A 26,611-nucleotide genomic window follows, 5' to 3' on the forward strand; every position below is an offset into this window, starting at 1 on the left:
AGACCTATTACTAAAACTACATTTATGATTGTTTCTTAGGGGGTGCAAAGATGCAATGAGAGATCATTTTACATCATGTGATAAATTGAATGCGTTTAAAGGTCTCTAATTATTTAGTTTACTAGATAGTAACCCGCGTTTTGCACGGGATAAGATGTCTATATTAACCTTGAAATTATATATTATGATTATGTATAACATAAGGTATATTTTAAGCGGTAGTTAGATAGAACTAATTAAATGTATGACTGTTACCAGGGGCGAAGCGAGAGACTTTTTATAATGGGTTCACTAATATTAATTTAATATATGGTGTTTGCAAGTTTGAGAAGAAGCTTTGAAAAATATTTTTTTTTATATTTCGCCTATCACGTTGTAGTAGTTATGGACTTAGGGGTTTAACAAATAAAATTGAAAAAGGTGGATCAATAACATATTATAAGCAAAACAATAACTGTGTGAAATAAAAAAAAATATAGCTCCTTTAAATTCAGAAAACATAGTTGCATAATAAAAGAAATTGAAGGTTATTTGACCCTCTAAATTGTAAAGGTTGTTCGAGATGCGACCAACACATGATACTTGCTAGTGGTTCGTTCATGGAAGTTTCTTCTCATCTTCAAAGTCGTCTAATGCAGAGCTCTCATGGTGGCAAAGGTTGTGACACTCGCATGCTTATATTGCTTGCATGAGAATACTAATACACTAAGCCGAGACGATTTACAGTGATTCAGTCTTCTCGAAACAGAGATCACCTCATCGAGCAGTAACAAAACCGAGTACGACACATTTATCTAGAAATAGATTTTCAACGTCCTCTTTCAGCAATGAGAAGCGGTTCTTAAGAACGTGAATGCTCTGCTAAATGCATGAAAGCAGGTATGGAAAAAATGTTCTTCATTAACACTTGGCATCATACTAAAGTTTCATCGCCTTATCGTCTCTACGGATCTGTCGACTTAATGGCGATAGATCAGATGGGTTATCGTTTTTAACAGAAAGGTACAGAGAAATAAGGATTCTTTATTGATGCTATGATTATATTGAGAGGATTGATAAATCAACTACTCAAACTTGAAGCTGGAGGTTTATCACGTAAAAGTGTGAGTCGAGAAAAGTATAGATGGTATGAAATTCTTTTAAATGAATATTAGTGTGAATGCATTAAATTCACAGTTTTGGTGAAAAACGTTATCTGCGTAACACCTAAGCGTTTTACTAAATAAAAGTTTATCGTGAAGCCACGTCACCACGTCACAACGTCATATTACTTGCCAATAAACTTTTAAGTTAAGTTTTATAAGTGCTTCTCCTTTAATATATTCTAGTGTTACTCCTGTGCTACGCACAGGTCAAAGTTATTGTGTTTTAAATTATTTTATCATAACGTTTAATCAAAAAAAAAAATATTTTAATCAAATATTGTAACATGAGGGTTGTTGCATTGAAACAAAGCGGTTAGAAACTGTAAAACAAAATTTCAGTGTTATTTTTAAAATAAATGATGGTTATTTATCTATCTTATTCTACTTATTTGAAGATCGTCTCGGTTAACTTATGCCAAGAATAACGGGTGAAATTCTAATATCGGAGTATAGATGGAAAACATGAAGCCATTAAGGTACAATTATTTTTCTGAATTAATCAAGTTTTGTTACAGAAGCATGTGATCAGTAGATAAATTATAAACATAGTATATGATCTTTTGTTTTACAGAGGAAGTAGTAAGAAATCTACAGCCTGTATCCATTAATTGAAACCTCTATTAACACTACATTTTATCCTCTAACAATTCAACTTATGTTTTTCTTCATTGATATCCCGAGTCACACATGTTTTGTGTTAAATGTAGTGGTAATTGTCCATAAGTTTTTGACTTTATAATGTGGTGTTAATACACCATTCCTGATTTTGAACCTTCCGTGACATGATGATGCTTTATATTTTTTTTAAAGAATATATTATTATGTGCAGCAATTTATATGGTTGGAATCAGATACATGTATTTTTCATGTTTTCAAATACTCTATTTTTCTCTTACTTAAATGGAAATATAAAAAGTTAACATTTATATCAACACAGAAAAACATGATTCAAAGAAAAAGTATAATAAGCATTTTGAAAGATAGGAAACAAAATATCACTAACCTAGTATATTTTCGTAGTTGATTAAACCTTGTCCACTCTAAAAAAATATGAAGTTTGATTTTCCTTTTTTTCTAAAACATTGTGAAATTTATCATCCTCATGTGTAGTTTCCTATATTCATATAAAAAGAACTGAATGGATTCGTGACAATATGATTATAGTATAAGAAATTTTTTTATTGTTACCTTAATTTTGGATATAAATTGCTGTAACTTTTTCTCTGGTACTTACTGAAAATGAATTGATGGTTTGTTTCTTCAGATTTTCTTCATTGTTAGCAACTTCCCCTTCTGTCATATTTGATGTTGCTTCAAGTTTGTTGATGATTCATGAAATCTTTTTACTGGCAAACATAGTAGAAATCTCTTGTCATCTTCTTTCAAATATGTGTTCTCCATCTGTAAGAAATAAGTAACATAATTTTTTAAAATATAATTGACAAAAACAGACATGAAACTTAACTTAGGAGACTTGGAGTTGCAAGAACACGTGGGATTGATTGCTCATATTTTTCCATCGCTATATAATAACAATGAAACACTTACCGTATCCTTTTTGATAATGTGAACTGGCTCCTGCTTTTGATAAATCAATTACAAATTATACAATCTTTGGTGATAGATAAAGTGTAGAGAAGAAAACAGTAAATTTTTTAAATTTTATAGAGAAGAAAATAGTTGGAGAACGAAGAAATTAACTAAAACGTGAGATGCAAATTTTGAGAAAAAATCAAGAATTTAGGTAGTTGAAGATTTGGATTGCACAAAAATAGAAGATGAAGAAAATACAAGGGATAAGGGATATGTTTTAGAAAAATCAGGAATTTAGATAGTTAAAGCTTTCCTATGTGTTAAAAATTTAGTGATTATGTGACTTGTGCTTTAGTATATAAGGGATAGAGGATATGTTTAAAGCGAATTAGGTGCTGTTGAGTTGTATAAATTCTTAATGTGGCATTGTTTTCGATATTCAAAAAACTGGAGGCATCGCTAGAATCACAATGGAAACGCTGCTTTATCATGGTTGAATCTAATTCAATCGGTTAAACCTGATTTTCATGATTAATCAAAATTTTAATTGATACATAATCATTGTACATAATTGATCCCATCGAAAAAAATTAGGAGAAAAAGACTAAAATAGCACTATATCAAGTTTTTGTTCCCAAACTAGCACTCAAGGCCAAAAGTCACAAAAATAGCACTCAAGAGGTGGGGTTTAGGGTTTAGAATTTAGGGTTTAGGGTTTAGAGTTTAGGTTTTGGGGATAAGATTTCAAATTTTGAAAAATAAAAAAATTTAAATTTTTCAAAAGATAAAATGTCATTTTGGTCATTTTAGTTTTTGAGTACTATTTTTATGATATAAACTTAGAAATGTGCTATTTTGGAGATTTGCCCAAAAATTAGCCTGAGGGGTAAATTGATGTTAATATGAACCGAACATGAAGAAAAACGGTTGAACCGGCGTGGTTTCAGAAAACCACGTGAATAATGTGACAGGTGGGAAGTTCGGTGCAAGGGACCCACCATCTCCATTTTCATTTATTTTATCTCAGATCTGGCCAATCATGAAAATGCTCTTTCTTCATTAACTCCCGCAACTTTCTGTTTTTCATTTTTTAATTTTCTTTCTTTCTTGAGAAAACCCAAAAACTCTTTCTTCTCTGCTTCTCAAATCACTCCTTCTTCAATGGCGGTTTCTTCTTCGTCTATGTGTTTAAACGCTGGTCGACTGCCCCCAGCTCGATCGATTTCTTCTCCGTCGCGTCTCTTCCCAGTCACTAGCTTCTCCCCTCGCTCCCTACTTCTCTCCGATAGACGATCCCTCGTATCTTCCTCTGGCTCTCGCCTCCGATCCTCTGCTCTCTGCCTGCGTGATTCCAAAGGTACTGATGATAATTGATCAGAAGTGTTCGTGTGGTTCTCTAAGTAGAAATCAAGAAACTTTTATAATCGAGTGGTTATTGATCTAGTTTGAAATCTGTGAACATGGAGAGAGAGAGATATATACAAGCGTGGAATCAGAACAGCGTGAGGATCTTGCCGCTTGAGAGTATAGAAAACCAGCTTAAAGAGTGTAGGAAACTAGGTTAGCTAGGTTCTAAGCTCCCTTAGAGCTCATAGTTTATATGGAATTTACATTGATCTCTAACCATTTTGTTTGGTGGAAAACAGAGTAAGATTGTACTACTGAATAACCAAATGCTTTTGATACCTAATCTCTTAGCTTACAGCTAAGATGGAATATCATACCATTATTCTGACTCTAGTCAACTTCCACAGCGCTTAGGAATACATGTTGAAGAATATATTAAGTTTTGAAATCCTTATGTCGCTTTTATTTCCTTGTTTGACTATGTGCAGCAGCTGAAGTTACACAAAGTTCGTGGGAAAATTCGGTCCTGAAAAGCGAAACGCCAGTGCTAGTAGAATTCTACACGAGCTGGTGCGGTCCATGCAGGATGGTCCACCGGATAATAAACGAAATTGCAGGGGACTATGCTGGAAAGCTAAACTGCTATGTCCTGGATGCAGACAGTGACTCGTTGGTGGCTGAAGAGTATGAGATCAAGGCTGTACCTGTAGTGCTCCTCTTCAAGAACGGACAGAAACGAGAGTCGATCATGGGTACAATGCCCAAAGAGTTTTACATTTCCGCCATTGAAAGAGTTTTGAACTCGTGAAGAAGGTAACATCATTGATGAGAATTTCTCACTAGCACTTTGATTTGCATGGCTTAATATCTCATTGATACCCAAGAACTGTGTCTTCTCTCTTTTGAGTTTTCTTTGTGCTTTTGTGTTCTGTGAATATAACTGGTGGATTTGTGGGAAGATGACTCGGGGATTATTGTGAATACACACACTTTCCATCTTCAGTTTATCTAAGTTTTGTTACGTTTCGGTTTTTACTTATATGGATCAAAACTAAAGAAACAATTTGGACCTTTTGAAAAAAAGAATCAAGAGACGGTCATATATATATAACCTTTTTAAATTAATACTTTATAAATTAATATACACTAAAAATCTCTATAAAATAATATAATTTTATAGTCTGAAATTGAATTTTTGGTTCAATTAATATATCGATAAATTAATATCTCTATAAATTAATCAAAAAAATATAGTTTTGGTGTATTCCCAACATTATTAATTTATAGAAGTTTCACTGCCTATTAATTGAGAAACATTACAACATTGTTTTGTAGACATTTGTCAATATGATAATGAAATTCAGAATATTTAGAAAAATAAGTTGGTTCATCTTAATTTATATTATATTTTTTATTAAACAAACTATCACATTGATAAATAGTGTACAAAAGAATATTCTCGCACTTTCCTTAAATAAAAACTATGATTAATATATATGACAAATAATGATTTGAATAATAAATATTTGATAATAATTTTTGTATTTTAGCTCTTTTTTTGTTTAATTTTATATTATTAAAAAATATTAAACAATCACATTAACCATATAATAAAAATTAAATTTTTTCTTATATGTTATATTTTGATATTTAAAAAAGACGACTATAAATTACTAAAATCATTAAATGTCTCAAACTAAAATTTTGTGATCAATGTTTTAATTTTTTTTCTAATAACAAGATACAAATAATCATAAATCGTATGAATATGACGTCTCATTTAATAGACATTCATATTAAATATTAATATAGTTTAAAATTAAACTATATAATATATAAAATATATAAATATGTTAATTTCTAAATTTGTGTTGAAAAAGTACTGAAACCTTAATATTTTAATTTTGAAATTTGCATCGCACATTAGAAATTTATATTAAAATATACTATATATCTATGTCTATGTCATTAAAATTTAGTTATATACCATACAAAATAAATAAAATATTTTTTTTGATTTATTTACCAAAACATTATCTTAAATAAACAAGAGGTATTATTTTTTATTTATGTGATTACTATAATTTAATTATATCCATAATACGTAAATAAACACAAATATATAAAAATTATTATTATATATAATGTTCATCATGCGCAATTGCGTGAGTCTTAATCTAGTTATATACCATATACCATATTGGTCTCCCTTTCAGTTGACTTACTTTAATGTTTTATATTGACATATAGTCATAAGATTAGAATTTAATCCACGCTTTGAAATGGCGAGATTAATTTTATTCAAAATTTTATTTAATAAAAATTAAATTTTTCATACATAAGTATTTTTTATATGAAAAAACTTTTAGAATTTTTTTTGTAAGCAATATAAACAAAATCATGTAAACTCTACAAATAAAACTCTTAGCTCCGCATCTATATGGACAAAAATTTTTTTAGTATAAATAACTAAACTAAAATTTATATAAATATTATTTTATGAAAATAAGTTCAATTTATGTAACCCGCCTCATATTAATTTTACAATATTTTAAAACTGTAAAATTATAATATATTGTTACTCAAACCGTCTCATACTTGATAAATATTTACATGTTTATAAAATAATCTACAAAAAACCATAATTATGAAACATAATATATAGTTTGATGTACCATATAATCAAATAATATTAATATCAAACAAATCTAGTATTTTATTTTTATAAAATTCACATATATTAAATATAGTTTAATATTCTAATTTAAATATGAATATTAACATTTAAAATTATGGGATTTTTGTAAATATGACTCAAAATTTGAATTCAAGACAGGAGCTTGACAGAGCCGCTCAAATCTCTCTCGCAAGGAGCGACGAGAACCAAGAGCCAGATCTGAAAAGCAAAAATCACAGACCACTCCTTGAACTCTAAAAACCGACTACACCCACCATAAACTGCTGCCGTAAACTCACCCAGAGACCAGAGGAAGAGGAAACGTCACCGGAAGCGAACCCCTCACGAGCGGAGCTGATGTCGTACGAACGAAACCTAGCCCAATTTCTGAGGCATATCGAAAAGGAGACAGAATGGATGGGCAGCAAATATAAAACCGAGAGATAAAGAGAAGAGAGCTTCCGGCACCGGCGGTGGTGCTCACGCGCTTGCTGGACGCCGGAGCAAGGGAGGCCACACGATTGAGAGAGAGGATGTATAGAGAGAAAGGATAAGAGAGAGAGGAAAAATGTTTGTTAATAGACACACTTACATATTGGAAAACCATAAAATAAGGTTGAATTAGTTAAATAACAGTGATGTTATTTGATAATTTTAATATCTCCATTACCCCTATATTTTTCCTAATTAATATATGTTTAAAACATGGTTTAAATTGGGATTTATAAATTCTATGACCAATTTTATATAATTTTATCATAAAATTAATAATATTTGATTTAGTTTGAATTTTCAAGTCTAATGGAAATCTCTAACAAGCACTTTCATTTTGAATGTGTTTCGGCTTTAAAATGAGAGATTAAAGGCATGAATGGTTTCCCCGCTACCATCCGCAAACGCAGCTTTTGCTGTTGGTAACGGTTGCAGCGTTTCGAAACAATCATACAAACCGCTAAAAATCGCTTCAAACCGCTCTGAACCTCTTAAAATGAAAAGCTGGTTCCAGCACGCGTTTGCGGGAGAAATAATTTTTTTTCTTTTGTTTAAAAACCATATAAATACAAAAATAAAAATATTCAATAAAAAATTTAAATTGGAATGATAAAAATACTAAAATATATCTATTATATTTTAATTAATATTATAAAATTTTAAAATAAAATTTTTTTCTGTAATTTTAAAATTTAAAACTATAACTTTCTAAATATAATTTTCATATTTATTATCATATTATGATTTTTGATATTTTTATAAGTATTAGAAAATGTAAATATTTTTAATTTATTATTTAACCGCTGCTGTATTTGGTAGTTAACCAGTCATAAGTATCCCGTAAATGCACCAAATTCTAACCGCAGAACCAGTCGTACAAATCTTTTATAACTGCTAGAAACTGCAACCACCCGCATCCAAAAATTCCCGCAGCCACAACCGCTGCATTTGAACCAGTTAGGCCCTAAGAATGTGTTGTTCCAACTGTCACCCTCAAAAATTTAAGAGAATTTCTTATTTATATTTGAATTAGTTACATATTGGAAAACCATATTGGAAAACCATAAAATAAGGTTGAATTAGTTAAATAACAGTGATGTTATTTGATAATTTTAATATCTCTATTACCCCTATATTTTTCCTAATTAATATATGTTTAAAACATGGTTTAAATTGGGATTTATAAATTCTAGGACCAATTTTATATAATTTTATCATAAAATTAATAATATTTGATTTAGTTTGAATTTTCAAGTCGAATGGAAATCTCTAACAAGCACTTTCATTTTGAATGTGGTTCGGCTTTAAAATGAGAGATTAAGGGCATGAATGGTTTCCCCGTTACAACCCGCAAACGCAGCTTTTGCTGTTGGTAACGGTTGCAGTGTTTCGAAACAATCATACAAACCGCTAAAAATCGCTACAAACCGCTAAAAATCGCTTCAAACCGCTCTGAACCTCTTAAAATGAAAAGCTGGTTCCAGCACGCGTTTGCGGGAGGATAATTTTTTTTCTTTTGTGTAAAAACCATATAAATACAAAAATAAAAATATTCAATAAAAAATTAAAATTGGAATGATAAAAATACTAAAATATATCTATTATATTTTAATTAGTATTATAAAATTTTAAAATAATTTTTTTTTCTATAATTTTAAAATTTAAAACTATAACTTTCTAAATATAATTTTCATATTTATTATCATATTATGATTTTGATATTTTGATAAGTATTAGAAAATGTAAATATTTTTAATTTATTATTTAACCGCTGCTGTATTTGGTAGTTAACCAGTCATAAGTATCCCGCAAATGCACCAAATTCTAACCGCAGAACCAGTCGTACAAATCTTTTATAACTGCTAGAAACTGCAACCACCCTCATCCAAAAATTCTCGCAGCCACAACCGCTGCATTTGAACCAGTTATGCCCTAAAAGTGTGTTGTTCCAACGGTCACCCTCAAAAATTTAAGAGAATTTCTTATTTATATTTGAGTCCTCGACATTATTAATAACTAGCTTATATATTCGGATATAAGCATGTTCCGACTTTGTTATCCGAACTGAACCAAAAACAAAAATAACCGAACCAAAACCGAAATGAACTTTCTAAATAACCTAACATATCCTAAACTTCTAGAACCAAATTGAACTGAACCGAGAACTGAATACCCACGGCTAGCTATGCTAATGAATTTTAAGATGGTTTGTGCTGATTGTTTGGTAATGATCTTGAGAGATGTTTGTGATGAGAGAGATGAAAGTTAGGGATTTAAGAAAGATGAATTGGAACTTCTCGTGTTTAGATTAGATTTTTCGTTTTATCAAAAGAACATTGTTTAATAACTTAACTTCTGTCAAACAAATTAATGGAAGATTAATTAGAGTGTTAAAAAGGTTTAGTCAACGATTGTTCAAGATTTTTTCTTTTTTGACTAAGAGTTCAAGAATTAAATGGCCTGTTTTGGAGTTCAAAAATTTTTTATTTTATTTTTAAAAGTTTATGATTAAAAGGTCATTTTTTCTATTATATCGTCTGGTCAAAAAGATGAATAAGGAAAGAATACTATTAAGTGACTGGGTAAGATGAATAATAACTCTAACGTGGTCATATTTATTTATACATAAACAGGTCAAATGTACTCAATCTATAAATAAAAAGACTACTTATTTGGCTAAACCCATATCTAGCATTCCATTAAAAAAGATTGTATAAATCAAGTATAAATTGGCTCTATCATCATCATCATCGACACACAAGCACTATCAACTAAATTCTTTTGATTTCTGATTTGCTTAATCAAAAGGAATCTAAGATGATGAAACTGCTTTTTTGATTATGGTTCTTGTTTTCGTAATGACTTTGTCATATCCGAATGCTCAGCCGACAGATCCTCAAAGGTGTCAAAACGCATTTATGAACATTACAGAAGGATGCCGCCAACCTCGGAAAGTAATCTATATTGACCCACTTGAAAATTTTGTATTCTCATTACCCCACTCATTTTCTAACTATCCTATCATATTTCCTCTCTTCTTATTACCCTCAACTATTATATTATTATCTTTTTCCCGCGGACCCCATGCCTTATTTCTAATTTTATAATTAAAAAATGGATCCCTCATCCCACATAAAATCCATAATTTATTAAAATCCATAATTTATTGGACACCTAACATGCGACCCCACACCTCATCTACTTCTCTCATTCCCACAGTTGTCCATCTTGTTCCCTTTTCTCACATCTTGCTCCAAATCCAACCATCTGCGAATGCTTCTTCCTCTTCAAGCTCCATTGGTGTTTTTTGAAAGTTTTTTTGACGAAAATTGGTACGTTTTTCATGAAATTTTTATAACAATATACTATTTATGTTCTATGTGTTATGAGCTCTGTTCAAAAACGCGACCGCCTAGCTGAATAGGCGTCCGCCTAGGCGTTCGACGATTGTGAACCGCCCAGATTTTGACCAATCGGTATAATTAATCGGATTTGTACAAAACCCAATTAATCGCTTAAATAACCAACTAATTGCCGCCTAAAAGCCAATTTTAACAGACAATATTACTATGTTGACAAATTTTGAGCCCAATAATCAAGCCCATTCGTCTGATTATAATTTGAAACCTTATTTGTGTATTTATAGGAGAGCTGAAGACTCCTCTTTTCCTTAGTTAGCCAATGAGGGACAAATGCAAGTTATTTTTTTATCTTTTTTTAATAACTCGCGCTTGTTAAAACTAGTAAAAAATTGCAACAGACGTGTATCGAACCATCAACATGTATTTCGACAAACGCATGACATGCCACTGGACTATGACATTTCTATGTCCAATAATTTATAGGACACCTAACAGGCGACCCCACACCCCATCAACCTCTCCTTCCCACAGCTGTCCATCTTGTTCCCTTTTCTCACATCTTGCTCCTTTTTTTCCAACCACCTGCAAATGCTTTTTCCCCTTAAAGCTCCATTGGCGTTTTTTAAAGGTTTTTTTGATGAAAATTGGTACGTTTTGTCATGAAATTATCATAACAATATACTACTTATGTTCTATGTGTTATGAGCCATGTTCAAATACGCGGCCGCCTAGCCGAGTAGGCATCCACTTAGGCGTTTGACGGTTGTGAACCGCCCCGATTTCGACCAACCGGTATAATTAATCGGATTTGTACAAAACCCAATTAATCGCTTAAATAACCAACTAATCGCCGCCTAAAAGCCGATTTTAATAGAAAATATTACTATGTTAACAAATTTTGGGCCCAATAAACAAGCCCTTTCGTCTGGTTATAAGTTTAAACTACAAGTACCCTTAGAAATAGAAGGAGAAGCAGACCATAGGTTGTCACATCTGTTTTGAGTGAAGAATATCTCGTAGATATGACACACCAACACCAAATGATCTGATCAGTATGGTTACCCACAAGGTTGGTGTTGATGTGTCATATGCCACAACATGGAGAGGAAAAAGGATGGCTGCTAATGAAGTCCGAGGTAATCCGGAAGAGAGTTTTTCTATTATACACTCCTATATGTACATGCTTAAGTTGAAGAATCCTGACTCAGTAAGTTATGTTGAAGTGGATGCGGCGAAAAGCATGTTGTGAAGGGTAGTTTAGTATTTACCGACATTTCTGTAATTAAAAGAAAATGAAAATTAATTGTTAATGTTACAGATTTATGTTGGCCATAGAGTTAGTAGGGAAAATAAGAATAAAGTCCGCCAACCTCTACACGAATTTTTTCATTTTCATTTCGGATTCGGTGGGCTCAAGAAAGCATGTTGTGGAACCGTTGTTAATGTTACAGATTTATGTTGGCCAGTCCTCTTCCTGAGCCAGCCTAACATTCATTTTATGTTGAAGTCTATTTGCACAAAGCCCAATTTACATTGAAGTTTCTTGAGTATTTTATTTTTATGATATTTTAAAATGTGAAAATAAAAGATTATCTACAGGATAATTTATTAATTAATACATACTTTTGCTTATGATACCATTTATGTATTACTAGACTTTAATCTGTATCATGCTCGTAAACTTTAGTTTAAATATAGAAATTAAATTAAATAATATGTTACAAATACCATTTACTAATTTTACTAAATTTGTAGAGAAAAACTAAGTTTTTGAGACGTCAAATTTATCTAAAGTGTCTGACTTCTAAAAGTAATTCCCGATATAAATGCTGGAATATACTCATGATGACTTGCTTGAAAACACTATCTGGATCTCGCTGAACAATATTGAATAAAATAATACATAATCATGAAGATAGTTTACAAAAATAATAGATATATCAAAGATAAATTAGAAAACTTAGGATTCTTCCCTACAACCTTTTAATATAGTCATAACTAAAAAACAGATGAAGAGATTCATGCTCTACCAAATATGTAAAAATTATCCTATGAAATAGCTAAAGAATCTCAACCATTTAAGAAGTTTAAGGGATCAAATCAAATTTATTTTAATTATTCTATTACAGTTAAAATTATTACATTTATCTGAAACCGAAAAACCGAACCATGCCAAAAAAAAAAAAAAAAACCAAAATCAAATCAAACTTTCTAAATATTCGTATTAATCTTAGATCTCTAAAACCGAAAATAAGTGATGAAGTTAAAGAGTCTTGTAAAAATAAGATGAATGGAGGAAAATACTCTGACGGCGACATGTCCAAAGGCTGGATTTTAATGAGCTCAAGAACTAAAATAAAGAAACGTAATAAAAGCTAAGGGAAAAAGAGGAGAAATGAAATCCCCTATATATTATTGAGAATCTTCTAAATAGTTATAATCTTAAGTTTGTATTAATTAGAAAGAGACCATATCCTATGTGGCAGTTGTTTAAGCTCTTTTATTACTGACGTGGCTGAATTTTAGAGAGTTTTGGCAAAGCATAATCTAAAATATACATGCCTAGCGAGAAATACAATTCGATGGACCTATAACCGTATTATTTATACCACACGCTTTAATTCATGGACTGTGGGCATACTACGTATCATGTAAGCGTAACTATATATTAACATATAATAATTCAAGTCCAAATGTATTCGTTTGTAAAAAACTATATCAAATTTTTCTGGAGCCATTACGTACAAGTTATAAAGCTTTGGAAAAAAAATAATCTAATTGTCTTTGATGGAAAATATCATGTACACATGTACACATGTACATATATACTAATTATCTTTCTATACTCAACCATTCAAGTATTTTTTTAAACACGTAATATATTATACTTAATACATTATCATGAATACCATAGTGTGTATTGCTACATAATCATGAATACCATAGTGTATTGTATACATAATTGTGGATCGATCGGTTAAATATGGAACCTTACCAGTAATTTATGGTTTGGGGTGGATTATGAATCGTCTGGTTCTCATACGGTTGGAGTCTATATAGTTTAAGACTTAAATCTAATAGAAGTTGATTGTATAGGAAATAAAAGATGCGATTTGCTAATGTATAGTTGTAACATAAAATATTAATCCTTGCTATTTCTATACGTGCAACCATTACATTTAAGAATATCTTTCGTAAGTGAAACTTTCTTAAATTATACAGATGTACATATATTCTATTTTTAATACGAAAGATTTACATAGTGCTTATTACTTAAATCTAGAAGAGTGTGATTTAAACAATTTTTTACTATATATATAGTTTCACATCAAATATATATTTTGCCAAATGATATTTTCTATACGTGAAAAATACTTTTATATGGATCATTCATAGTTGGAATTTTAAAATTTTGAATAATTCACATATATTCCATACTAGGGGTTGGCCCGCCCTACGGGCGGGTGAATTTACATTAAAATTATGTTATACTAAAAATAATTTAATTTTATAAAACATTCGAAAAGTTACTTTAAATTGAACATAACATATATAATTTGTTTTCTAATTACATCATATATATTTATTTTGCTAAAATTTGAACTTTGTTTATAATTTGTACCTGTTTGGATTTTTATTTGTTATTAACTATATCTTATGACATTATACTATTTTATTTTCGGTATTAATTTCACACATGTTTTTAATGGAAATACATTTTTTCTTTTTGCATTTACATGAGAATCGGTGGCATTATATTGGTCCTTTCTCGTTCTGTTGTCTCATATGACGGTTATGCTTCTCCTGTCCTTCGATGTGGTTGTAAAGCTTGTCAGGTGGTTCGTGTTGTTGTTGGTTGTTCGTACTCGATTCGTCTGACTGTCTCTTTGTAATATTCATGTGGTTTTTAGGTGCTTGGGTGTTATCTTCTTCTTCAATTTTGAACTTTTTAATTCTTGAATGTAGTTTTTGACGTGATCCCTTACTTTAAATGCCACTGTCTAGGTCTTAGTTTCCTGTCTTTGGGATCTAGTTTGTAGGGATATCTTTGTTTTCCGCCATCATATGTATACTAACTTGTCTTTTATTTGTTTGGTAATTTCACCGAATGAAATATATATCAATTTGGGAAAAGAAAAAAAAAACTACTCCCTCTGTTTTTAAAATATGCATATTCTATACTTTTCACATATATTAAGAAAACTCATTAAATATGCATTGTTTTTTGTGAATAACAATTTTCCATAACTTTTAGCCAATAGAAATTCAATAAACACCATTAATTTTTTTGAAACTTACAATTTTTCATAAAATCATACTTTGAAAAGGTAAAAAATGTATCTTTTTGAAACAAATTTTTTTCCATAACATACATCTTTTAGGAACGGAGGGAGTATGAGTTTGTTTTTGTGAAGTATTGTATTTATGAGCAGTCCATGTGCGTAAGGGTTTTATCCTTATTATTTTGTTTGATAAAAATACTCGCCGACAACTGTTTATTGGTGGACGCATCTATACTATTAAAGCAGGATCCTATTGTCATAATTACTTTAGCCTGCCCTTTCCTTCACTAACATTGCATGTTTCATTAAGGGCAATTAAGTAATATTAATAACAAATATATATTGGGTTATTATTTTTGGATTCAGCCCACATCAAATCTCTCTTGGGCCACTTGGGCCTATTAAAAAACCAGATTCAATTATCACTTTTTTTTCTTTTGGGCCATTGAGTCCAAGTTCAAATAATTTTTTTTCAACTATTCTTAATTATTATTTTTTTCTTTTCTTAATATAATTTAAGCATTCAGAAAAAATAATTGAATTTTTTTATTGAAAAATATAAATCTTTATTAAAAGTATATAATTTTTTAATTAAAATATTAACCCCATGATAAAATTAATTTATCAGAGTTATACCAACTTAATTCATTAAAAAAATAAAGTTTAATTTTTTAAACATAAATAGTCATTTAAAATGAAATACGATAAATAAAGATAAAATTTTTAAGTTTTTTATAAAATAAAACACAAATATATGAAAATATGACATTTACCAAATATTTGTCAATTGAAAAAAAAAACAAAAAAAACCTGCGCTTTGAAAGCGCGGATCAAAATCTAGTTGTTACTTAGAGATGAAATTTATATTATTTGCTTTTTAGTACGTTACGTTGAATTGTGTGTGAATTTTTGACACTTTGATAGTGTCGGCCATTTTTATGTTTTCTTTCTAGTAATAGGGATATTAAGATTCATGTGAATAAGTAAACTGTGTATTAAGTAGTGAGTGACTTATAAATTCAATCAATAAGCTCAATAACTGTTTCATTGTCTTCTTCCCAACTATGGTGTCATGCTAACAGAGAATACATAATAGTTAGTAAGCTACATATATATGAATGTAGAACAGATCATGCTCACGCTATTCACAGAACTATGTGCACCGTAGCCTTCTCCATTGCTTGTTCTTTGCTCAATGTTAATGCTTTCTTCTGCACTATCACCATTCAGGGCAGGAACTCGCTCTCTCTCTCTCTGCGACCCAGATTTTCAGAGATGCACAATGGTTTCCAGAGAAGGAGAGAGTGAATGAGATGGAAAAAGATTCTGTAGAAGATATTACCTAGGTGAGGAAGCATGATGTCTGTGTACTGCAGTATTTCCTCCTCATCCTGCTGCTCCTAGTTTATATTGTTTTTTCTTCAAGATGGCAATCAGACACTTAAATCTATCAATTCCACTGTAAACAATCTAAGATTAACTGGTTACATAAATTTTCTTTTGTTTCTAAGTTGTTAAGTAGCTTTTTATATTTTTGTGCAACAGCTGTTAATTAGCTAACCTAGTGACAAAGCTAAAACGATCACCACCACGACAATATTTCTTTTTTTTTTCTTTCCATAGATTGCTGATTGTTAGAATCAACGAAAAGTACATTAAAGAAAACCAGAGAAAATAATTTGTGATGAAGAAAAGAGGCTATTTATGTTATCTTTTGGGAAATTCAGACATCATTTTTTGTTACTTCTTTCTCTCAAAATTAAAGTGGAACTTTGAAATTGGTTGTGCTGATGGTTCACAATTTGAGTTTGACAGGCTATTGAAGGACTCGGTCCCACCGGTTTTGTCAAGCAATCCGTAATCCCTTCATCTGTACCATCTCTTCCTTCTCCGCTTCGTAAGTTTAAGCTTTGATATAACAATATGTAACATATTGCTTGCATCAGTTAGTTATCGAAATTAACATCAATGTATCGGATTTTGAAGCAAATAATATTCACATACACCTAAACCTATTACAGTTCACATATCATCAAGAACATAAAATTAAAACTTATTCCCACCTGTTTACTGGGTGGTAACATAGGAGAAAAGCAATCAAACTTTCTTGCGGAGTAAAGAGGTTTTTGGTAGGTGACTTTCACAGCTGTTATTTGTATCACTATGAATCTGAAAGCGTATCTGTATCTTGCAGGGACTGAATTTATTTTACATTCATAGCTTGTTAATGTTCCTGCTACCATCAACAATCTGTAAATATATAAATAACATTGAGAATGGGTCAACATATATCACTTTTGAGTTATGAGTTGATAGTCACTATAGTTGCCAACCTGCATTGGGTTTGCAATCAAACAAAGCTGATACGAAAGATCTCAAACTCCGAAAGCATGAAGACCATGATATTTTAAAATGTTACTCTACCGTAAATCTTCTTCGCTCGACACCCTAAAACCTGCACCGCTTATTCCCCTTGCGAATATTTGAGTACCCTTTCAATCTCCTTAAAGCTCGAAGGAACTGCAACATTGATCCCGAGTTAGCTTAAGTCATGTATGTATGCATAATAAACAATGCTAATCTGAAACTAATATTTCCAACTAATCCAATCAGTGTTTAATGTTTTGAAATAATTACTTGTTATGACCCACCTAGCATTACGGCTCTTTCTGGCTCCAATATCTTCTTGAGAAAGTTCATTCGCAACTGCTTATTGTTCCCACTATTGTTCTCCTCAGCACAATCTGGATTCCATCTTTTGTGCGGTTCCCATCATTCTGCAGTGAGATAATTGCATTAGCGTGATCACAGACATGTCAAAATCGAGTTGTAGAAAGAAACATTACTTCTTCAAGGAACAATCACAAAAAAGGACTGCAAAAAAACTAACTTAAGTCTCCTCAGCGTGATCAATATTGTTGTTAGCACGGGTTTGGCAGCGATCTGCAACCTCTTCATATAAGAGCTGGCCAGGTTTAGATCTACTCCTCTTTGGAAAACGTGCTCAATTTTCTCTGTCACAGAGATCAAGTCATCGTAAGGATTGAAAATATTTAGGAGATAAAAGAATCTGATGAAGTAATTTGAAATCAACTCGAGAACAAAAAAAGAATGAGGATTAGGTTTCTTAAAATTTTGTAAACTTACTGGGGTTGCCTATTGAGTTCTTCATCTTCTATCAAGGTAAATCCGCCGACCTTCAAATTGGGTAGGAGAACAGTTAAGTTAGCAATTTTTTGCTGGATATTGAAAATTTCAGGATTGAAGAGCTTCAATTGATGCTGGATATTGAAAATTTCAGGATTGAAGAGCTTCAATTTTTTGCTGGATATTGAAAATTTCAGGATTGAAGAGCTTCAATTTTTTGCTGGATATTGAAAATTTCAGGATTGAAGAGCTTCAATTTTTTGTTGGTTAATGCGTTGGTTAGAGACATCTTTTGGTTAATGCGTTGGTTAGAGACATCTTTTGGGTTAATGCGTTGGTTAGAGACATCTTTTGGGTTCATACTGATGCTGTAACGCTTTGATACTATTATCGCAGGTGAGATGAACAGAAGAAAAAGTTTGACGGCCAGAAAAGTATATTGAAGCGTCAAAGTTTTTAAACATAACTACTTACCTAGAAAATGGGCCAAATTTCATAACAATACAGGCCCGTACAAATTGAACAGATAACTAAATAATAAAGCTCGTTAAGCAACTCAGCGCAGAAACAAAATACGGTTCGTTTGCACTTATGCCAGGTGTCAAAAAATGCCCTAAGGTGATTGCTGAGGTGGTTGATTGTGGAGAGACTAAACTCCCCTTTATTATTATAGATAGATTGTGTTGACATAAATGAGCTTTCATCAGTTGTATACATTATTCCATAAAATATTGTTGAATGATTGTTATACTGTAAATATAGATTTGTATAATAAATAATGAAACGTAAGATTTGTATAATAAATACTGTACGATTTAAAACGCACTGTTTTGTGAAAGAAAAAAGGGCGATTCTGGAGACGACTTTCTTCGACATGGATTCGGCGGAAACGCCGGGGCTGCTCAACGGTTCGACGGTGGGGATGAAAGATGGAGGTAATCTAGAAGTGCGAAGCGTGATCTTCGGTTCAGGAAACCTTCTGGGGGGATCTGGGTCGAAGATTAAGGATGTTGGATCGGGTTCGAGAACTGGAAAAGGAGGTAGTAGTGATGGTACGGGATTGACGGGTTCCGAGAAAGAGGGATCTGGAAAGGGTTTGAGTCCTACAAAGAATTTGGTTTCTAAGAAGGGATTGAATCAAGAGAAAGGGTTTCCGAAAGCTACTTCGTGGGTTGGGGTAGTTCAGGAGAAGAAGGTACTAAGGAAATACAATCTTGACATCATCGATTCGGAGGGTCAACTAAAGGTTGAGATACCAGATGAAGTTGTTGTCAACTCAGACGCCTTGTGGGATGATTTTTTGATTGGCAAGTTTCTGGACACAGCGCCTCACATCGCTCGAGTTCATGCGATTGTTAACAAAATTTGGAGAGAAGGAGGAAAGGGTCAGTTTGTAGAAGTGTTTGAAGTTGATTCAACAACAATGAAGTTTCGGATTATGGATGCAGCTATGCAAGCTCGGATCTTAAGAAGGGGGATGTGGAATATTGGTAATGTACCACTAGTGGTAACAAAATGGACTCCAGATGAATTGGAAGAGAAGCCTGAGGTCAAATCGATCCCACTCTGGGTTCATCTCAAGAATGTTCCGATGAACAAATTCTCCTGGAAGGGGATAAGCTTCATGACAAGTGCTGTTGGTAATCCGGTTAGACTGCATCCTGAAACTGCATCATGTTCAAATTTTAAAGTTGCAAAGATCTTTGTGAATGCTGATCTCTCAAAGGACCTCCCTACAAAGATCAACTTCACAAAAAATGGAAAATCTTTTTTGGTTGAGTTCTCATACCCATGGCTTCCTCAGCGTTGTCATACATGTAAGAAATGGGGGCATTTGGAGAAAGTGTGTGTCATGAATAAGAAGGATGGAGTGGGAATGGCAGATCAGATATTGAAGAATGTGGAGGTGAATGAGAAGAATGAGGATGTGGTCGTAGATTACGGAGCAGGGAAGGGGAAAGCGAATGAGGAGTGTGTTGATAAGAGTCGCAGTCCAACAAAGAGAGTTCTAAAATATGGTCAAGTGGAAATCTTAACTCCCTCAAGATTTTCGGTTCTACAGGATGTGAATGAGAATGGGGATTTGGTTAAACAAGATGAGGAAGTGGAAGAGGAAGGGGAAATAAAAGAGGATGCGAGAACAAAAGAAGCTGAAGATTTGGGTGATATGGAGGAGGTGAAAATAAAGGACGTTGAGGAAATAGTAGAGAGTGAAGAGAGAAGAAAGAATATGGAAGCAAAAGAGGATATGGGATTGGAAGAGTTGACTGGAAATGGTGAGAATGCAGGAAGTGAGGATACCGGAGAAAGGTCACATGTTGCAGTGGAAGTTATAACTCTGAAGGAGTTGACACGATCTCCAACATACTGTGATGTAGTAAGAAGTGAGGTAGGAAGGGAGACTCTAACTAAAGTAAGTAATTCTGAAATGGTGGGGAATCTTCGTCCTTCTCTTCCAAGAAGTTCGAAGACTAATCATCGAGTTATTATCCCTGACACTTCAGGGACTGGAGTGGGGTTGCCTGGTTTGTTAGGTAAAAAGGTTACTCGTAAACATTCTCAATGACATGATTCTTTTGGAATGTGAGAGGATTCAACAAGAAATCGAAACAGGATGTAGTAAGAAGTTGGATTAATAATAAGGAGTTGAAGTTTGGTTGTTTGCTGGAAACTCGTGTGAAGGAGAATAAAGCACATCAGATTGTCTCGTCGGTGTTCAATGGTTGGTCGTTCATCAATAACTATGAATTCAACATGAAAGGAATGATTTGGATAATTTGGAGTCCTCAGGTTCGGTTAACTCCGATTTTTAAATCTGATCAAATAATAACGGTCTCAGTTTTATTGGAGGGAGAGACAGAAGAGTTCTTCTGCTCATTTGTTAATGGAGAGAATTTGGTGGAAGATAGAAGGCAGCTGTGGAGTGATATTAAGACTCATCAGGATTCACCACTGTTTAAAAACAAGCAGTGGATAATCATGGGAGATTTTAATGAGATAATTGATGGGGAGGAGCACTCTAACTATCAAGACTCGGGTCTCATCACTGTTGGAATGCGAGAATTCAAAAACACTATCCAGTATTGTAGACTCACAGATCTTGGGAGTCAAGGTCCACAGTTTACTTGGTGCAACAAGCGGGAAGAGGGACTCATCTGTAAGAAACTTGATCGATTTCTGGTAAATGATGTTTGGTTGCATAAACAAGATAGAGCGCACGGGGTTTTTGAAGCGGGAGGGTGTTCTGATCATCTCCGGGGCAGGTTTCATATGAGAGCAGAAGTGGAGGGGAAACATAGGCCTTTTAAATTCACGAATGCTATTGTTGAAATGCCAGAATTCATTAAGGTGATGGAAGAGTACTGGAGTGGTACTCAACCGTTGTTTCAATCTACATCGGCCCTGTTTCGGTTTTCAAAGTATCTCAAAGCTTTGAAACCAATGATGAGAAATCTGAGCAAAGAAAAACTTGGGAAGCTATCTATGAGGGTGAAGGAAGCTTATAAGGATCTATGTATGAAGCAGGAGAGACTAATGACAGTCCCTTCTCAGGAGAATATTAAAGAAGTGTTAGTTGCTGAGGAAAGATGGCAAAGAATTTCTGGTATTGAAGAGAAGGTACTTAAGCAAAGGTCTAAGTTACATTGGCTGCAGTTGGGTGATTGTAATAATAAGGTCTTTCATAATGCGGTGAAGATAAGGGCAAGCAGAAACATGATTCGGGAAGTAAAGTGCCCATCTGGTCGGGTAGTTACTTCACAGGAGGATATCAAAGCTGAAGCTGAGAGATTCTTTCACGAGTTTCTATCTTATTAACCGCCAGAAGTGGAGGGGATATCTGTGTCAGAAATACAACAAATTCTGCTTTTTCGTTGTTCAGTTGAGGAGAGAAATCATCTGGTTAGGCCAATTACAAATGAAGAGATCAAAGAAGTGGTCTTTAGAATGCCAAGTAACAAATCTCCAGGGCCAGACGGCTTCACTACTGAGTTCTTTAAAGCATCATGGAGTGTTATTGGAAGTGATTTCACTACAGCCGTGCAGTCATTTTTCAGTAAGGGGTTTCTTCCGAAAGGGTTAAATACAACTATTCTAGCATTGATACCAAAAAAAGAGGAAGCTATAGAGATGAAAGATTATCGACCAATCTCGTGTTGCAATGTCTTGTATAAAGTCATATCCAAGATCATTGCAAACAGATTGAAAGGATCCCTTCCAGAGTGCATCTCCTATAACCAGTCAGCTTTTGTGAAGGATAGATTATTGGTTGAGAATCTGTTGCTTTCTACTGAAATAGTTAAAGACTATCATAAGGAGGATGTCTCACCGCGTTGTGCCATGAAGATTGATATTGCAAAGGCTTCTGACTCTGTCCACTGGCCCTTCTTGCTGAATACGTTGCGAGCTTTAAACATCTCAGAAGAGTTTGTTCACTGGATAGAGCTGTGTGTTTGTACTCCATCATTCTCAGTCCAAGTAAATGGAGAGTTGGCAGGGGTTTTTCAGAGTAAAAGAGGGCTGCGGCAGGGGTGTGCTTTGTCTCCATATGTCTTTGCAGTTTGCATGAACGTACTGTCTCATATGCTGGATAAAGCGGCTGCTCAGAAGATCATTGGTTATCATCCAAAATGCCAAAACATCTTGCTCACGCGCTTGTGCTTTGCTGATGATTTGTTAGTATTTACGGATGGGACTAAGCGATCAATAGAGAATGTTCTCAAGATCTTTGAAGAATTTGCAGCCATGTCGGGGTTGAAAATAAGTCTCGAGAAATCTACTCTGTATACAGCGGGTTTATCTGCGGTTCAAGAAGGGGAGATTCTCACATGTTTTCCTTTCGCGTCGGGGAAGCTACCTGTAAGATATTTGGGGTTGCCTCTGCTCACAAGAAGGATGACAATAAATGATTACATGCCATTGGTGGAGAAAATAAGAAAGAGAATGAGTTCTTGGACTGGGAGGTTTCTATCTTACGGAGGACGTCTGCAGCTTATCGACTCTGTCATCACAAGTATGGCTAATTTTTGGCTATCGGCTTTCCGTCTACCTGGGAGTTGTTTAAAGGAGATTGGAAGCTTATTCTCAGCGTTCTTATGGTCTGGCCCTGAGCTGAAAACGAGCAAAGCGAAAGTTAGTTGGAAGGATGTCTGTTTGCCAAAGAGGGAGGGAGGTTTGGGGTTAAGACCTTTAAAGGAGATCAACACTGTTCTCTGTCTAAAGCTGTTATGGAGATTATATTCAAATCGATCATCTCTCTGGGTCAAGTGGATTCACTGCTATTTGATAAGAAAAGGATCCTTTTGGTCGATGAAAGTTAATGCTACTATTGGGTCATGGATGTGGAGAAAAATACTGAAGATAAGAGACCTAGCTAAGCCTTATATTAGAATGGAAGTGCACAATGGAAAGAACACTTCATTCTGGTATGATTCATGGTCACAATTGGGACGACTTAAAGAGATTATAGGAGACAGAGGACCGCTTGGGATTGGGATTGCAGAGAACGCTTTGATTGAGGATGTGGTACGAAATCATAGAAGGAGAAGGCATCGGGTGAGAATTCTGAATGAAATGGAGGATGAGATTGATAAGTTGAGAGACAGAATGGATCAGGAACAAGATATACCGCTTTGGAAACAGGAGGGGGACAGATTCTTGAATAAATTTTCAACTCAAAAGACATGGCTGCAATTGCGTCAGAAACAGCCTGACTGTAGATGGAGTAAAGGTATCTGGTTTCCTCAATATACACCTAAATACTCATTCTTAGCTTGGGTGGCTAGAAGGAATAGATTGCAAACATGTGATAGGATCCATATGTGGAATGCAACTGTGGATACACTGTGTGTGCTTTGCAAAGAAGAACAGGAAACTTGTAAGCACTTGTTTTTTGGTTGTCGATTTTCTGGGAAAGTGTGGAGAGAACCAGTTGGGGGGATCATGAAGGAGCAATTCACTACGGACTGGGATGAGATCTGGGAAGTAATTTCTAATCCTAATCCTAGTTATACCAAGACAGAGATGTTTCTGATTCAGTTCACTTTCCAAGCCCTGCTGCACAGTATATGGAGGGAGAGAAATGCAAGAAGACATGGGGAGCAATCAAGAGATGAGAAGTTCTTGGTTACTTGGGTGGATAAAACGATTAGGCTGAAGTTGCTGTCAGTAAAGGGAATGGGTAAACAACACTTTGATGAGGGATTGGCTGCTTGGTTTGGAGCGAGAATACTTGGAAGTTCTTGAGTGATGATTAGGATAATTTTCATTTTATGAGTATGTAATTAAACAAAAAAATGAAGCACTTGATGTAAAACAGTTTTGATTGAATAAATTTTACATTCATTCGAAAAAAATAAAAATAAATACTGTAACCTCTTCTTTTAGATTGATTGCAATAATTGAGAAGTTTTTTATTATAATGAAAAGTTCATGTATTGCATGCATGCATCGATTGACCCTTTTTGCAGTAGTTTCTCCAAAATTTAATTTGCGCATCTTTGCTAATATATATACCAAATCTTATAATAAATGTTATTAAGCTACTATACAATTGATCATTTTTTATTCAATTGTATTATTCAGAACATTAGTTAATAGTATGGACAAAAAAAATGAACCAAACCAAACTAAACTGACCCAACCGAATTCAAACAGATTAAAACTAAAGTATATGTATAGACTATTTGATTAAGATTTTATCAATAAAATTGGTTTATTTTGGTTCATTTTAAACTGAACCAAGCCGAAGCGAAGTGTTTTTACTTATATTAGTTAAACATGATAATACTATTAAGATTTAATAAATTTAATCATTGCTAAAAGTGGAAGATCACCCGTATTTGGATCCTCTTTCGTCAACTGTTTTGTACCAAGTTGGCTGGCTCCTTATGCTGGCCAAGAGACTGCAAGTTAGTTTTTTTTTAAAGTTTCTATTCGAAAGTAAAAAAAAAACCTAAACGATTAAAAAACTATACATTATACTTTTAAATGAATAAAATAAACACAATTAAAAATAAAAAAAATATTAATTTCATACATTAACATCAAAATCAAAAATATACTTATTATACTTAGTTATATTAGGTTTGAATATAATAATACAAAATTATAGGATTAAATCTTTAGCTTTAAAATTAAATGTGAAGAAAATAATGATTTAATGTCAAATGATGATTTTTTTATGTTCTTATAAATTATATTTTTGTAACTGAAGTAGAACAAAACTACAAAAGGAAAACTAATCAACTGAAATAAACAAACACAAACAAAACCAAATTAAACCGCACTAAACACAAACCAAACCAAACTAAAACCAAATCGAACACAAATCAAACGTAAGTAAAACTGAACCAAATCGAACTAATTTGGGTTGAGCATAGTTAAGATTCTCTTAGACCCAAATAAACCCAACCAAACCTATACCGAAGCTGTAAGTAAACCGAGTGACGTGACATCATTTGTCAATACTATATGTTTTAAATATTTATTATAAAAACTCACCATGCGCAAAGCGCAGGTCTTATCCTAGTAATTGATTGTTTGTCAAGCTTCTAATAGTCTAATTATTTAAAAATTAACTAGTGTATGATTCACATATCTGTGCGGTTATTTTTTAAAAAAATTATAAATAAATATTTACTTTGTATAAATGATGATATATATTTTTAACATTTATCATTATTAAATAATTTAAATATGATATTTCTAAACACATTAATTTTATGATGTATATTGAGTATTTTTTATTTTTTGACCCATCAACTGTTTCACTTACATTTCTTATCATATATTTATCGTATTGGATTTATATGAAAATGCATGTAAATTATATATTAACAGACTAATTTATATTTTATTTATATATTATATAAATTAACCATTTATATTTTACAGTTTAAATGGATAAAACTTTATATTTCCGAAAATAAAGTAGGTTAACCAATTAATTTAGTAGATTCGAGAGAATAACCCAAAAAGCCTTATTATAGTTATATATATTTTCACAAATTGTATTATTACTTTAAATTTTATATGTTTCTATATATAACAAATATTAAAAAATTTAAAAAATTATTGAAAATGAGACACATAATTTACGGATAAGTAATTGTATTATGATGTAAAGAGGGTTAATAAAACATACGAAAAGAGAGTTCATAAATATGTAGAATTATTATGGTAAAGACAATAAATAAAATTGTTAGAATTGGTTCAAAAAGGAATGGAGAAGTTATAGTTTTTTTTTTGTCATGGAGAAGTTATAGTAAAACACTTAAAATAAAGAAGTTTTGTTTTGTACTTCTATTTTAATAATATAGATAAAATATCCAAATATTATATAGTAGAAAGATTTCATCTTTATATGAGCCATCTCAGCACACTAGAACATAAGGTGGGTATTCGGGAAACCAATCAGGTTTTGGTTTGGGTTCAATCGGGTTTTAGTTCGCGTTTAATCGGGTTTTCAGGTTTATGAAATTTCAGCCCTATTCGGGTATATAAAAAGTTTGGTTCAGATTCGGTTCGGGTCAGTAACATTTCTAAAAACCAGTTAAATCCAATATAATATTGATTTTTCTTCGAATTCAGAATTCATGTAACTGATTCATTGAACATATCATAATC

General features: G+C 32.7%; 2 protein-coding genes and 2 long non-coding RNA genes across 5 annotated transcripts; 3 read left to right on the forward strand and 1 right to left on the reverse strand.

Annotated features, from left to right (window-relative positions):
• Nucleotides 1-359: 359 nt before the first annotated feature.
• Nucleotides 360-3,381, reverse strand: LOC117126418. Its single transcript, XR_004448964.1, has 2 exons — nt 2,694-3,381; nt 360-2,546 (listed from the first exon to the last, which is right to left on the reverse strand). It is a non-coding gene; the product is annotated as an uncharacterized LOC117126418 (long non-coding RNA).
• A 223-nt stretch (nt 3,382-3,604) lies between these two features.
• LOC103844356 (thioredoxin M3, chloroplastic) lies at nt 3,605-5,060 on the forward strand. 2 transcript variants are annotated; one of them, XM_009121159.3, is made up of 2 exons: nt 3,605-4,035; nt 4,517-5,060. In XM_009121159.3, exons 1-2 carry the CDS (start codon nt 3,840-3,842, stop codon nt 4,831-4,833), a joined length of 513 nt encoding a protein of 170 aa, XP_009119407.1. In that variant the 5' UTR covers nt 3,605-3,839; the 3' UTR covers nt 4,834-5,060. The 2 variants fall into 2 exon arrangements, with proteins under 2 accessions (XP_009119407.1, XP_009119406.1); XM_009121158.2 differs by having other exon boundaries at nt 3,706-4,035; nt 4,514-5,060.
• Nucleotides 5,061-5,839: 779 nt separating this feature from the next.
• On the forward strand, nt 5,840-14,690 carry LOC117126417. The gene is made up of 2 exons (XR_004448963.1): nt 5,840-7,317; nt 8,268-14,690. It is a non-coding gene; the product is annotated as an uncharacterized LOC117126417 (long non-coding RNA).
• Nucleotides 14,691-18,860: 4,170 nt separating this feature from the next.
• On the forward strand, nt 18,861-24,229 carry LOC103844473. Its single transcript, XM_033275896.1, has 3 exons — nt 18,861-20,535; nt 20,577-21,650; nt 21,867-24,229. The coding sequence occupies exons 1-3, from the start codon at nt 18,861-18,863 to the stop codon at nt 24,227-24,229; spliced, it is 5,112 nt and encodes a 1,703-aa protein (XP_033131787.1).
• The last annotated feature ends 2,382 nt before the right edge of the window (nt 24,230-26,611 follow it).

Source organism: Brassica rapa, chromosome A07 (assembly GCF_000309985.2).
Source record: "Brassica rapa cultivar Chiifu-401-42 chromosome A07, CAAS_Brap_v3.01, whole genome shotgun sequence".
NCBI lineage: Eukaryota > Viridiplantae > Streptophyta > Magnoliopsida > Brassicales > Brassicaceae > Brassica > Brassica rapa.

Coding starts and splice junctions, on each gene's coding strand:
- LOC103844356 (XM_009121158.2), top strand. CDS start 3,840: ATGGCGGTTTCTTCTTCGTCTATGTGTTTAAACGCTGGTCGACTGCCC. Junction 4,036..4,513: donor CTGCCTGCGTGATTCCAAAG/GTACTGATGATA, acceptor GACTATGTGCAG/CAGCTGAAGTTACACAAAGT.
- LOC103844473 (XM_033275896.1), top strand. CDS start 18,861: ATGGATTCGGCGGAAACGCCGGGGCTGCTCAACGGTTCGACGGTGGGG. Junction 20,536..20,576: donor GTTAGGTAAAAAGGTTACTC/GTAAACATTCTC, acceptor GGAATGTGAGAG/GATTCAACAAGAAATCGAAA. Junction 21,651..21,866: donor TTGGCTGCAGTTGGGTGATT/GTAATAATAAGG, acceptor TTCGTTGTTCAG/TTGAGGAGAGAAATCATCTG.